Source organism: Globicephala melas, chromosome 13, assembly GCF_963455315.2.
Source record: "Globicephala melas chromosome 13, mGloMel1.2, whole genome shotgun sequence".
Lineage (NCBI taxonomy): Eukaryota > Metazoa > Chordata > Mammalia > Artiodactyla > Delphinidae > Globicephala > Globicephala melas.
In genome coordinates this window covers 88,772,865-88,786,821 of record NC_083326.1, presented here as the reverse complement: position 1 = coordinate 88,786,821, position 13,957 = coordinate 88,772,865, and the positions used below count along the sequence as shown (strand labels likewise).

At 56.0% G+C, this 13,957-nt stretch overlaps 1 protein-coding gene across 3 annotated transcripts; it reads right to left on the bottom strand.

The window, feature by feature from the left end:
- Nucleotides 1-845: 845 nt before the first annotated feature.
- PUS1 (pseudouridine synthase 1) lies at nt 846-13,137 on the bottom strand. 3 transcript variants are annotated; one of them, XM_030859936.3, is made up of 6 exons: nt 13,068-13,137; nt 12,064-12,295; nt 10,107-10,244; nt 6,221-6,323; nt 2,635-3,326; nt 846-1,137 (listed from the first exon to the last, which is right to left on the bottom strand). In XM_030859936.3, exons 2-6 carry the CDS (start codon nt 12,283-12,285, stop codon nt 1,096-1,098), a joined length of 1,197 nt encoding a protein of 398 aa, XP_030715796.1. In that variant the 5' UTR covers nt 12,286-12,295; nt 13,068-13,137; the 3' UTR covers nt 846-1,095. The 3 variants fall into 3 exon arrangements, with proteins under 3 accessions (XP_030715796.1, XP_030715795.1, XP_060166759.1); XM_030859935.2 differs by lacking the exon at nt 13,068-13,137 and adding an exon at nt 12,603-13,061; XM_060310776.2 differs by lacking the exon at nt 13,068-13,137 and adding an exon at nt 12,933-13,051.
- Nucleotides 13,138-13,957: the final 820 nt, after the last annotated feature.

The window sequence follows — 13,957 nt, the reverse complement described above, 5'->3', positions numbered from 1 at the left end:
ACCCGCCCTGTTCTCGGAAAGACAGTGCTCCCTCGAGGGGATTTGCCCAGCCACGTTGTACACACGTGTGCAACCCACCACACGGCATTTGCACATCACACGTGCACACGTACCCATGCAGACACATCACCTACGATCACATCACAAATACACGTGCACAAACTGCTCACACACCACACGTGCGTCCACGTGGGCACACAGCACGTGCACGCGTGCGTCCCACGTGCACACACACCACGCGTCTCCTGCAGCAGACTTGCCGACTTCCTTGGTAACAGAGCGTCCTCTTCTCCGCAGGGCGCCACTTAATAAAAGCATTTCCCTGCCCCCCTTGCAGCTGGATGTGACCACGTGACACACCTCTGGCCAGCGAGGGGATGAAGTCGCTGGCGGGACGTCCAGGAGGGCTCGCTACGGGACAGTCAACGATGTGCCCCTTCCTTCTGCCCTCCCTCCTCCCTCCCGCCCGGAATACAGGCGGCGCCAGGGATGCACGGACCAGGATGAAAGCTGCGTGCCGCAGGGGGCCAGGTGGACACCCAGAAGGAGCCCGTGTCCTCCAGCGCTGGGGACTGCTACCCCTGGCCCGACGGCCCCCCTGTCCTGTTCTGGTCTGCGCCGCTCGCCGGGCCGCCGAGCCCCACCCTGACAGCCGGGCAGCCAGTCCTGCCAGGAGCCGCCCACTGTCCCGCCGGCTCCAGCCTTCGCCCAGCCACGTGCCCCCACCAGGTCACCCGTTCCCACCGCTCCGGTCTGCTGTTGACACAGCGCACGGTGCTCCTTGCACCTCTCTCGGTGAAAGACCCGTGGAAAAGACCGAGAAAAAGGTAAAAGAAGTGACTAAGCAAGGTTTGTACTTATTTAATAAGAAAATCGCTTCTTTAAAAAAATAGTGTCTTTACGTGCTGAGTTGGGTGTAGTCAACGCGTGAGCTGAAAATAGACTCGCGGCAGGTTCTCCCTGTGACGGAAACTCAGAATGACGCAGCTCTCAGGATCCTGAGCTGGGGAGGCCGTGCGCGGGCCATCCCGTCTGGGCGAGGCATGCCGCCAGCAGCAGGCTGGCGGGTCCCGGCGTGCGGTGTCGTGGGCCAGCTCAGTCACTGTCCCCATCACTGCCTTCCAGGGGGCGGGGGACCTGCAGAGCGAGAGCAGACAGGGAATGACTGTGGGGAGCGCTCCGCCCGGCGGGGGCCCTCTCCTGCACAGGGGCTGCCCAGGGCGAGGCTCAGCCTCACCCGTCTTCCTCTTCACTGATTCAAGAACCTGTCTTGAACGGGCAAAGCCAAGGGCTGGGGACCAGAGGGGGTCTTCATTGGGCTCCTCCAGCTCCCAGAGGCTTCAGTGACCTTGGGGACATAAAACTGATCTACTGCAAAGCTGGTCAAGTACAAGCCCCTCGGCACTATATAGAGACGGCAGACGGTCAGAGGCCTCTCTCTGTCCGTGGGAATCAAGCAGAGAGCAAGCCTGGCCCCCAGGTCCCATCTGTACACGTGCTCCATCTGGCCTCACAGTGCTGGGAAAATTGATAACCACCAACATTTAAAGAGTGGACTATTTCACATACACGTCTGCAATCCCAGTTTCTCCTGAGAAAAGGCAAGCTCCGACAACACTCAGGGCCACCCTCCCCTGGCTGGCGCTGAGCTGCACGGGCCCTTCCGGTGGAATGAGAGCTCTGCCGTTTCCCACAGTCTCCACCAAGTCCCGTCTCCTCCCCGACGCTGCTTGGAATTCACCATCTGATCTGCAACCCCTGCCTTTCTTACACCTGGCCCCCTTACCTGTATGCACATGGGTTTACAAGCCCAGCTGGGGAGGGAAGACAGTGTTTTTCTAGATATCTAGACAATGGGAAGAAATCTCCCAGAGCTCCAGGTGGGAATCTCACCCTTTGACAGCCTGCTGGGACACCATGAGCGAACATGGGCTTTGGGGACCTCCCTCGCCCCAGGGTAGAGAATCGAGAACTAGAGTAAAATGTTCACTTTTAGCTCCAGCACCTCCAATCGTGGATGCTCTCCTTCTAACATAAGGTTGGCAGTTAACTCACAGATGAATCACACTTTGAGCCAGGTCCCCGGGCGGTATTGGACAGCAGGGCTCCGGGACAGTGCGGCCGAAAGCACAGCCTGCGTCCCCTCCCAGGCGGAGGAGACCACCCGGGCCCGGACAGGAACGCCGCCCAGAGGGCGAGGAGAACGACGCTTGGCCGCTCAGCGTCCCTGGCGCCTGCCAAGCGAGCCCATGTTCTGGAGCCAGGTACGTGCCAACTGACCAGCAGCATGAGCCAGAGGAGGACGTCCCAGCGGCACCTCCGTCCCACACACGGGACGACGGCCACTGAGCATGTCCCTCCCCAGTGTCACTAAGCGCGGAGCAGGGCGGCTGGCCACCAGGTCCTATGCCCTGGCCCTGCTCCTCCCACTGTTGTGGCCCCGGGGCAGCGACAGGCCTCTCGGTGCCTCAGCTTGCTCATCTGTACAATGGGTACAATGACAGGGGGCAGAGTGGGTTGAAGCTTAGCCACGGACAGTGACAGATGTGGACAAGTGCTTGGCTGAGCTCCTGGAAGGGCCAGCGCCAGCCCCACGGTTCCCCTGACCCCCAGCCCCCGTGGCCCCAGCCCCACCTTGGCGCCCGGGCCGGCGGCTGCATGGGCAGTGGCGCTGAAGTCATGCATGGGCAGGGTGCTCAGCCACTGGGCCATGGACCTCTCGTGGCGCTCGGTGCCGATGATCGTGGGGTAGATGTGCTGCTCCTTGAAGGCCGTGACGTCAGCCTCTTCCCGCGCCCAGTCCAGCGGCTCGTGCAGCCCGTCGTGGCCGAAGCGCTGGTTGTACTTCTCGAAGTGCACCCGCTCCAGGACCAGGCCGAGCCCCGGTGCCTTGGGCACGTCCACCTTGGCCTCCCCCCAGCAGCGCTCCAGCACGCTCTCGGGCGCGTAGCCCTTGACGATGGCCACCACCAGCCCCACCATCTTCCTGATCTGGTGCGTCATGAAGCTCTGGCCCTTGACCTTGATCACCGCGAACTCCATGCCTTCGCGCACGAAGGGCTCCTCGCAGAACATGTCGAGGATGTAGCGCCGGGCGCTGGGCTCGCGGGGCCCCTTCTGCGAGGTGAAGTTGTGGAAGTTGTGGGTGCCCCTGTAGCAGGCCAGGAGCCGGTTCACATGCCCCAGCGTCTCTGCGTGCAGCCGGTACGTCTCGTCCTGCGCGTCGTGGTCCTTGTGGGCAAAGGCGAACGTGGGCAGCATGTAGAAGTAGGTCCTGGCGTCGCACTTGTTCTTGGAGTTGAAGCCGCCCGTGACCCTCTTCAGTCCTGGGGGCAGAGGAGGCGATGAGGACAGACTGACGACACCCTGAGCAGGTCTGAGCGCCGGCACCTTACCTGCCGAACCCGGACGAGCCCGAGGGGGCCCCGGCTCCGTGCGCTAAACCCTCAGCTAAACCCTATCAAACAAACCCCGGGGTCGGCCAAGGTGCGGGACACCCTGCTCTCGCCTCAGGATCCCGGGGGACCCATGCGGACTAAAGCACCAGCCGGTGACCCCGACCCAGAAGCCTTGGATCACACGCCATCCTGCAGGTGAGGCCAGGGACAACAATGTGTTCAGACAGCAAAAGAAACTGGAAACAACTTAAAAAGTCCAGCAACGGGGAGACGATCGGCGGCTCTTAGACGTTTGCAGAACGAGCCGAAAGCAGCCCCGCAGCCCCGGCGCCCGTGCCAAGGACCGGGGGCTGCAGCGCCGAACACTCGCTGTGCCCGGCCAGGGCTCCCAACGGGCTTCCTAACCGCTCAGGGAGAAAAGAGCAAAGCGAAGCACTACGTGTGCATTTCTTTGTGAGAAAAATACAGACACACGGATTATGTCTGTATTTGTGGAGAAAACTTCTGAAAGAATCACAACCGTTGGGGGGGCGGCTTCTGGGAACTGGGGAGCACGAAGCGCTTTGTGGCCCTGGGTGCTCCGTGCTGCACGGCTGTCCTCACGCTAAGCCCAGACCGGGTCGCGAGGACTCAGCCTCACAAGGAGGCTGTGACTTAAAGGCCAGCTTTGGCTTCATGTTACAAGGACTGATGACACCGCCCCGGGGCTGCCAGTTCAAGGCTGCGTCTGCGCCGCCCTTCCCGTCTTCTGTCTCCGCTGTCGTGTCTGATTTGGGGTAATCTTATTGTTGTGTTTTGTCTTGCTTTAAGAATCCAATTTCAGCGACACAGCATCGCAGGTATGCTCTGTGCACCTAATTTCTGTCGTGCGGAATATAACTGCCAAGAAAAGGCTGAAAGGGGCTGGCAGCCGACCACGTGGCTGGGCTGCTAACGAGGGAAACACAGCCATGCTAGGTCATGTTACGTAAGCAGTGCTAACGGCTGCGAATTGTGTAGGGTCTGGCATTATTTTAGCGAAAGTGGGGAACAACCTGTGGCATACATGAGAACGTTCCCGTGGAGTGAATGTTAAGAGGCATCACATGGGGCTTTAAGAGGACTGGCTCCCAGAGAAGGTCTTCAGGAGGGAATTATCCTCACCAGGCAGAGAAGGACCACAGGACAATAAGAATAAAACCATGTCATGCCAATAATAAATGCAGAGCCTTCCCCGGCGGCGCAGCGGCCAGGACTCCGCGCTGCCACTGCAGGAGGCGCGGGTCCCATCCCTGGCCGGGGAATGAGGTCCCGCGTGCCGTGCGGTGCAGCAAATAAATAAACAAATAAAAATTTAGAAACTAAATTCAATAGTGGGCAAAGTAACCAAAAACAAGGGTTGTGACTTTGTGCCGAGATCCCTATTTATACTTGTACCCAACGTTCATGGCAGTGTCTTTCTGTAACAGCCCCAAACTGGAGACACCCGCAGTGCTCCCCACCAGGTAACTGGATAAACAACTGGAAACCACGCAGCAATGGAAAGGAACAAACCGGATGCACCTGACAACGTGCAGGAATCTTTAACCAGAGGCTCCGTGCAAGAAGCCATTCCCTACGATGCTATTGACATAAAACTCTAGAACTACGAAGCAGTCTATAATGAAGGAGAGCAGATCAGTGGTCGCCTGGTGAGGCATGGGGTGGGAGGGGCGTGGGGAGGGTCACAATCTTCCGGGGCTGACCGAGAGGGTGACTCTCTCAAGTGGGCTGGTTTCACAGGTATGCACACATATCACAACGTTTTAACTGTATAATGAACTCTGCAGTTTACCATACGCCGATTATACTTCAACTTTAAAAAGCATTTAAAAGTGTTTTTAATTCTCTGGTTAAAGAAAAACTGACACTGTAGTGTGCGGGTGATGACACAGGCAGACCTGAAATACACGTCACGACAGCAGGACAGGTGCAAGTGCGTGGCTGCAGGTGTGAGGTGCGTGCAAGGTGGCCTGGCTTCACGTGAAGGCAGCTGTGGTAACTGGCCCATGGATGCTTTGACCCCGGGGCTGGCAAACAGTGGCTAAAACCATGGCCGTTCCTGTACAACTTCTGAGCTAAGGCTGAAAGGGTGGTTAAAAGAAGAAACAAAGGAGAAGAATATGCAACAGAGACAGTGATCTGTGTGGCCACAAAGCCTCAGACAGTTTACTACCTGGCCCTCTACAGAAAGCCTCTGCCAGCCCTTGCTTTAAGGGCCGGCAAAGCGATCACTAAAAAAAAGCCATAGCGAGTCATCGCATTAGCTAACCAAGGTGATAATGAAATGCAATGATAAGAAACATCAATTAATCCAAAAGAAGGGAGAAAAAGAAGAGGGAAACAAATAGGACAGAGAGAGACAGAAGGCAAGCAGGGCCACCCCAGCCACCCCAGGGCCACATTAATTATCAATGGCACATATGTGCCACTTAAAAGGCAGAGAGGGTCAGACTGCAAATCCCGTTATCAGGCCTGTTACCATAGGGAGTCACAGCCCCTGTTTTAATTTTATCAAATCTGGACTTTCATATCCAAGCATTTGGTTAAAACAAGGCACATGTAGCACCAAGATGCTGCACTGAGGGCCTTTCCAAGTCTGTCTGTCTGGCTGTGTCCCTTTCTGAAGGAGGTGGGAATACTGAACCCTTCCTTACAGCTGACTCACAACCACTCCTTCCAACTGCTAAGCGACCACTCTGTTATCTTAGCTCCGCAACAGAGAAATTCGGTGAAAGAAGAAATTTCGTGTCCCTGTGAGACTGGCCACCACCCAGTGTGCAGCCCAGCGCTGCAAGGCTTACCCAGTATCCGAATGTGAGACGGAAGGTGGCTGTTAATCTTTTCTAAAAGGTCGTCAATCAGCCACACCTTCAGGGACACAACCTGGCCGGCCGCAGACACACCCTGCAAAGGAAGCAGACATGGGAGGGCCAGCTGGGCCTTGCACTTGGAGCACCGACACTGCAAGCTGGTCTCTTCAGCAGAAGGACCACATGCACGCTACATCTGTCCGTGGAGGAATTCTGCTTTCAGAAGTGCATCTGAAGGGAATAACCAGATACAAGAACAGTGCTCTATATACCAAGGGAGTGAGTGCCACATAACTTATAAAATATTACAAGTGAACTTCAGAGCCCAACGAAACACGGGAACGAATACATGAAATCCTGCAGATAGGAGATAAAGTCCCACCCTGGATGTGACTCTCAAGGACTTAGGAAAAAAGAAAGTGCAACTTAGATGACAGAACACTGGAGCTGAGCAAGGTCACCATCTAAGTCACAGCAGCAGGTATCCTGTGGGGATGGGGTGCTAGTGACACAGGTAAACTGAGCAAGCGCCGCACTCAAGAAGAGCACAGTTCACCATTTGTATGTTACACCTTTTTCCTAAAAGCAAGTTTTCATAAAAGGCAATACGGCAGTAAGGTCTGGGGGAGGGGAGCGGTGTGATTCAGAAGGTGGACGAGGAGGGGGCTCCTGGGACGCGGGCAGAGACCCACGTGTGGACCTGAGTGGAGATTATCCGGGCGCTCACCAAAGAATCACCCGTTTCACTTTATACCGACACTGTATGCACCTTTCTGTTTGCTACAATCATACTTTCTAAAAAGATTTTTTTAAATGTAAGCAAAGAAGACAGAGTACCGTGTAACACTCCCGCCGAAAAATTTCTTTACTCTGTATCGAGTCATGAGAACAATCAGACAAATACAGATTGAGGACATTCGTCAAAATAACTGGCCTGGACCATCCAAAACATCACATCAGGAAGGACAGAAAGGAGGTGACGAGACCATTTTAAAGGAAACTCAAGGGCTTCCCTGGTGGCGCAGTGGTTGAGAGTCCGCCTGCCAATGCAGGGGACACAGGTTCGAGCCCTGGTCCGGGAAGATCCCACATGCCGCGGAGCAACTAAGCCCGTGCACCACAACTACTGAGCCTGCTCTCTAGAGCCTGTGAGCCACAACTACTGAACCCGCGTGCCACAACTACTGAGCCCGCGTGCCACAACTACTGAGCCTGCGTGCCACAACTACTGAAGCCTGTGCACCTAAAGCCCGTGCTCTGCAACTAGAGAAGCCACCGCAATGAGAAGCCCGTGCACCACAACTAAAGAAAGCCTGCGCGCAGCAACGAAGACCCAACACAACCAAAAAAATAAATAAATAAAAGAAATAATAAAAGAAATAGAAAAAACATTTTTTTAATTTAAAAAAAAAAATGAAGGAAACTCAAAAGACATGACAACTGAATGAACCATCAACCCTGGGTTAGACACAGGATCAACAAGAAACGGTGTACCAGTGTTAAATTTCCCAAGGGTGACAGCGACACCAAGCAGTTGCCAGAGGATGCCACTGCTCACACGACATATTTTGGGGTGAAGGGTGATGACGTCTGCAACTTCCTCTCAAATGGTTCCATTCAAAGGCACAAAAAGGAAAACAAATATGGCAAAAGTTTAACACTGCCGAGTTTAGGGGAAGACCAAGGGTGTTCATGCATTGTTCCTGGGACTTTCGGAGGTCTGAAGTTTTTCCAAATAAAAAGTTGGAGAGATTTTTGTAAAAAAGAAGAAAGACAAAAAATAAACTGGCGAGATGGAACACAGGCCGAATCCACTGTTCACCAGGCAGACACCCTCCAACACAGAGGCATCTGGCCACGAGTGGCTACTGAGGGCATAAAATGGCTGTTCTGAAATGAGGTCTCAAAGTCTCAGTACACGAAAAAGGAATGGAAATACATCTCATTGCTAATCTTTTTATATTGATTACACGTTTTTCTGGTTTTTTTTAAATTTTTGGCTGCATTGGGTCTTTGTTGCTGTGCACGGGCTTTCTCGAGTTGCAGCGAGCAGGGGCTACTCTTTGTTGCGGTGCGCGGGCTTCTCATTGCAGTGGCTCCTCCTGTTGCAGAACATGGGCTCTCTAGGCGCGCGGGGTTCAGTAGTTGTGGCTCACGGGCCTAGCTGCTCCGCGTCATGCGGGATCCTCCCGGACCAGGGCTCGAACCCGTGGCCCCTACACTGGCAGGTGGATCCCTAACCACTGTGCCACCAGGAAAGCCCTGATTACACGCTGAAGGGAGAATTTTCTGGATGTGCCAGTGGAGAGTGGGTGATGGCTAAAGGGTGCAGGGAAGCTCTGGGGACGATGAAAATGTTCTAAGCTGGGCTGTGGTAATGGCTGCACAACTGTGAGAAAGGACTAGAATCAATGAATGTACCCTTTAAATGGGCAAAATGTGTGGGAGTGAATGACAGCTCCTTGAAACTTTTTTTTTTAATATGAAACAAAAACTAACAAAATATCATCATTTGTTCATCCAGGGGGATGTTAGTATCAAAGGTTTTCTAGATTTCCCAAAATGTAAGAAGGAAAACATATTCGAATAAAACCATCTCTAATAACAGTGAAAACTGAAATAAATGCTAGCCCTATATTTGGAAATGCTGTCTTCATTAGCTCAGGCAAATGTTTACTTTTCTTCTGCCTTGAAAACAACCAGAGAGCTGTAAGTGGGAAAGTTAAACAGAAAACACACACCACGGACAGCCCCGGTACTCTTTACCTGGACCAGCTAACATGTGACTGGATCACCCACGAGACTGCCAGGCGCCTGTTTTTGTTCTTAGCTGTCTGTGCGGTAGCTCTGGCTCCGGGGTTCTGGCCTGGGCCTGTGGATCCCAGGGGACGCTGCACCTTTGAAACTCAACATTATTCAGATTCCCAGGACCCTGACCTGCAAAAAGCTACGTGTACCACAGACTCCCAGTGACCTTAGGTGGCCAGAGAGATGATTCAGGGCCCGGGTCTGAGAGAGCAGGCTCACAGGTGCACGGGCACTTTGGGTTTTCTCTCTCCTGGGGGAGAGCTTCACGTTCTCCGTGGCTGGTTGTCCCACCTGCCTCGGCGACACCCTCCACTCCTTTGTGGGGAGCCCCTGCTCGCACCAGCCCCACACCTGGCAATGTGCCAGGGTGGGACCAGCCAGCGACTGGCCTGGGACGGTGGGAGAGCCAACCAGACAGCAGGACTCAATCTCTTGAGCATGAATGGACAGTGCTGGGTCACGGCCACCCGAGACTCCTGAGCGTGCGACTCCCGCGGGGTTCCAAAGACTTGGCGCTCACACACGCACAATGGAAACTATTTCCCGTTCATCGCTTTTTATGTTGATTACACGTTGAAAGGCGACTACCTTGGACACACTAAGGTAAATAAAATTGATAACAAAACCCAGCGTCACCTGTTTCCTTTTCCCTTTTGGCTGTGGCTCCTAGGAAGTTTAACATCACACGCATGGTGGGCCTCTGCGGCCACGCGGTCCTACTTGTATCGCGAGCCTGAGATGGATGGATCTAAGGCAGATGTTGTGGCCACCACGCCACCCACAGGAGCGAGAGGAGAAAGCACAGACAGAGAGGATGCCAGACCTTGTGGCCCTGAGCACCTAGGTCCAGCCACACCTGGGCCAGAAATGCCGCAGTTTCTTGGCCACACGAGGCAACAACTTTCTTTCCACTTACACTAGTCTGAGCTGTGCATCTGTCAATTGTAACCAAGAGAATCTTGAGAGATAAAGGTGCTAAGATGGAAAGTGGGATGAGGGCAAACACAAGCCACAGACCGGCGGCTTCGGTGCTGCCTGCACCCGCAGGGGATGTGGGGACAGCACCTACCTTGTCCGTCCGGGCGCAGCGCTGGAAGGACATCTTCCGCATGTCCTCCCCGTGATTCTCCGGAATACAACCCGACCGGACCAGGGCAGACACCAGGTCATCTTCGATGGTCTTGAATTTCGAGGACCCAACATTCCTCTGAGGAAAAGAGAAGAAGAAAACTTGTTTTTCACTCAATCACTACCACAGTAGGGGCCCTGGGCCGTGGCTGATCCAGGTAGGGGCATGTGCGTTGTGCCCGCACCCGGCAGGTGGGGACCGCACCTGTGGGCGTGGAGAGACCCTGCAGCTCGTCCCCCGACCCACGGGAAGCAGGAAAGCCACCTGTGGGTACCCACAGTCTAGAAACTTCCCACCCTGGGCAGCTGACACTGGGCATCACCTAAGACATCATTTCCCCCTACCTGTCAGATGTGAGACCAGCACCCTCCTGCTGGAGACCCATCTGTCTGTTGCACCCGGCCAAGAGGGACTCCCCTCCCTCATCACCCCAGGGCCTCCCCTCCCTCACCACAGCAGGGAGCAGGCCCTCCTGCATCACTACAGGGAGGCAGGCGCCCCTGCTGGAGGAGGACGCCACCCCAGGGTGCTGCCAGCACCTAGCGGGTGCAGATGTAGTGTAATCACAGTCCAGGGCCTGCAGGACCCTGCGACATCAGTGAGATCACCACCCTGACGTCAAAGAAAATCTTTGCAAAGCAAGGGACACAGGGCGACAAGCACGTCGCCAAGACGCACCACAGTGGGCAGGTCCTTCCCAAAGTCTACCTCACGGTCCCCACTGCAGCTTAAGTCCAATCCCTTTACTCAGCAAGAAGCTATAAATGCTCCTCCAGCGATCGGAATGGATATTAAGAAACGGGGATAACCACCCTTCCCCACATCCCGCTGTGTCCTTCTGTCACCCTGTGAGCTACCGTCACTCTCTACCTCCCCTCCATTCCCCTAATGGGGACACTGAGGCAAACGGAAGATGATGAGACACAGGCAAAATTCTCAAGACAGCGCATAAGGCAACAACACACGTAATCAGTCACCCTCAAACAAAAAAGCATTTAAACATCGGCGAAGAGCAGCGCAGGTGGTTTATTTGTTCCACTACGTGAGACCGAAGCACTGCTTCCACCATTTCACAATCCACCGTGGTCATCAAAGGTCATCAAATTGGTTTCACGGGTGCAACCCTATACTTAATGAAAAATACTAAAATAGAATACAAAGTATCTCATTACTACTATTATTTACAGTAAAGGTGACCACAGCACCTGGTAAGGTTGGGCACTGTTTTCCTAAACTTCCGCTTCAGTGAGATACTCTACACAGCAGTGAATTCCTCCAAGAAGTTTAAAGAACGAGGCACCGAAGTGTAAGAGCCACACCGCTGACCACAAGGGACGAGAAGAAGCTCTACGTGCATCTGCCGGGGCGCCGGGGCTCTTGTGCCTTTCAGGAAAGGGTCACGGGGCTGGGCTGGGCAGGGAGCTCTCACGTGCCTGCGTACCCACAACCGTCACCTTCACGTGTCTAACAAAGAGTAACAGCTGCCTCTTCTGAGCATCCCTGGCGCTGTCCCAGTTCTAGTGTGCGGTATCGGTCAGCCTAATGACTCTTCCTGCCCTGTAAAGTCAGCACTGTGATCAGAGAGATGAGGAAACGACGGACTGAGAGTTCTCGTCACTTGCCGCCTCTGGTCATCGGCAGGCCTGGGCCTTTAACTACCCTGGGAGACCCATGAACACCTCCCCCCCCCCGCCCCCCGCAAGCACCCAAGCAATGCATGGATGAAACAGGGCTCAAAGCTGCTTCTGAATCTAAATCTTGCCTGATGGGACCCACACGATAAAGGAGGTGAGAATGAGAGCCCTCTTTCTGCCACTTCCCAAGATGGCTCACTGGGTAACCGTCGCTGTGAGGTCCCTGCCCCAAGCACAGCGGCCCAGCCCGCGGGCGCCCTCACCTGCATGCCGTGGTAGCCCTTCCCGGAATAGGCCACGAGCAGCACGACCTTGCGCTTGGGCAGCTTCCTGTGCTGCCCTCCACCCTCGCTGCTCCTGAGCCTTTTCGCCTGCTGCTCTGTCTCCTCCCAGATCCTGGCCGCGCCCTGCCAGCCACGCCGGACCTTCCTGTCCTGCTCCTGCTTGGTCCCCACGGGCACGGGGGCCTCCCCATTCCCTGCCATGGGGGGCAAACTGAAAAGACACGGTGGCGAGGGGGGGTGGGGTGTGAGCAAAACACAGAAGGAAGCGGCCCAGTGAAAGACTGACGGTGGCAGCATGGTCCAGTAAACACCCTGGGCTGACCACCGAGTCCAAATCCCAGCTGGGCGCTAACTGTAGATCTTGCCCAACCACCAACTTGGCCTCGGTTTCACTGTCCAAGAAATGGAGCAGTGACAGCACTTTATGCGATGAGGGCTGGTGCTCGCCGGGCATGCAGTCGGGCTCAGTGGGGGTCAGCGTGCTACCCTGGGGTCACGGACAAGTGCACTGTCATTACCAGAGGAGGCGCGGTCCCAGGCGCGGGGTCCACGGTCCGCAGGCTCTCCTCAGGGCCCAGGCCGCCGCCCGCAGGCTGGTGAGCCCCATGCAGGCCCGGGAGGGGCGGGGGGGCACGCGCCCGACCCCTGACCTCCCCCGGTACGCACCCACCCGGGTCCTCTAGACCCCTAACCTCCCCGGGGCCCCTACACACCAGCCCGCCCCTCCTTAACTCCGACCACGGCCACGCTCCAGCCCCACCCCTTGAGAACTCTAACCTTCCCGGGACCCTCTCACGCTCCAGCCCCGCCCGCGGATAACCTAAGTCGTCCCTGACCCCCAGGCTGACCTCTGACCTCCCCAGTCCCTCCTGCTCCCCCCTCGTCCTCTCGCCTCGCCCAGCCGGCTCTCCCTCGGGAATCGGGGAGACCCCGGCCACCCACGCCGGGACTAGTGGGGCGCGCCCCGACCCGGCCCCACTCACGGAGCGGCGGACTGAGCCGGAGCCGAACCACGTGGGCGAAGGCGGAAGCGGAGCGCGCGGCCGGACGGCAGCCGGACGTGGACAAAAGTACTTCTGGGCGAGGCGGGCCGAGGCGGCTTGGGGCGGAGCTTGGTGTCAGGGGCGGGACTGAGCGGGGCTTCGGGGCGGGGAGGGCGGGGCCTGGCGCCGGGAGCCCGGTTCCCCGCTGCCAACTCGGGGGTGGTTTGAGGCCGATGTGGATGCGCCCTCTTAGGGCGAACAAATCGTCCTAACAACTACGCTTCCAGGCTCTGTTCCGCGTTACAAGTGTCAGCTCATTCAGGCCTTTCGCCCGCCTTAGGGAGCAAGCAGCGTAAGAGCAAGCGTGTTACTGAAGAGGAACCCGAGGGACAGAGAGGCTGAGCCCATGGCCGGAAGCCACACAGCACCAGTCCCGGCTTCTGGAATGACAGCCTGTCTTTCAACAGTGTGCAGACCAGCGCCTTCCCACAAACCTCTCGTAAGAAAACACTTGCCATGTGCCAGTGCCAGGTGCTGCTCTAGTGGCTCGATGCCTGTTAGCTTATTCAATCCTCATGAAGCCTTGAGGAAGGTTCTCTTGTCCCCATTTTACAGATGAGGAAGCTGAGGCACGGAGAGGGGCCCAAATGCCAGGGAGAGACTGGGTCATGCTGGAGCCGCCTGTGTGAGAGCTCCAGGGAGTGAGGACCTCCTGGAAGCTGGTAGAAGACAGATGGGAAACTCGTCCACACATGGGGTTTGGGAGGCGGCACAGATGTCACCACAGCTGGCGGGAGCGAGCGACAGCCCGCAGAAGGTGGAAGGAAGTGCGGCTGGCGGCACGGGACTCAGACCTCCCTGAGATGGCCACTCGGTAAGTAGCTATTTTC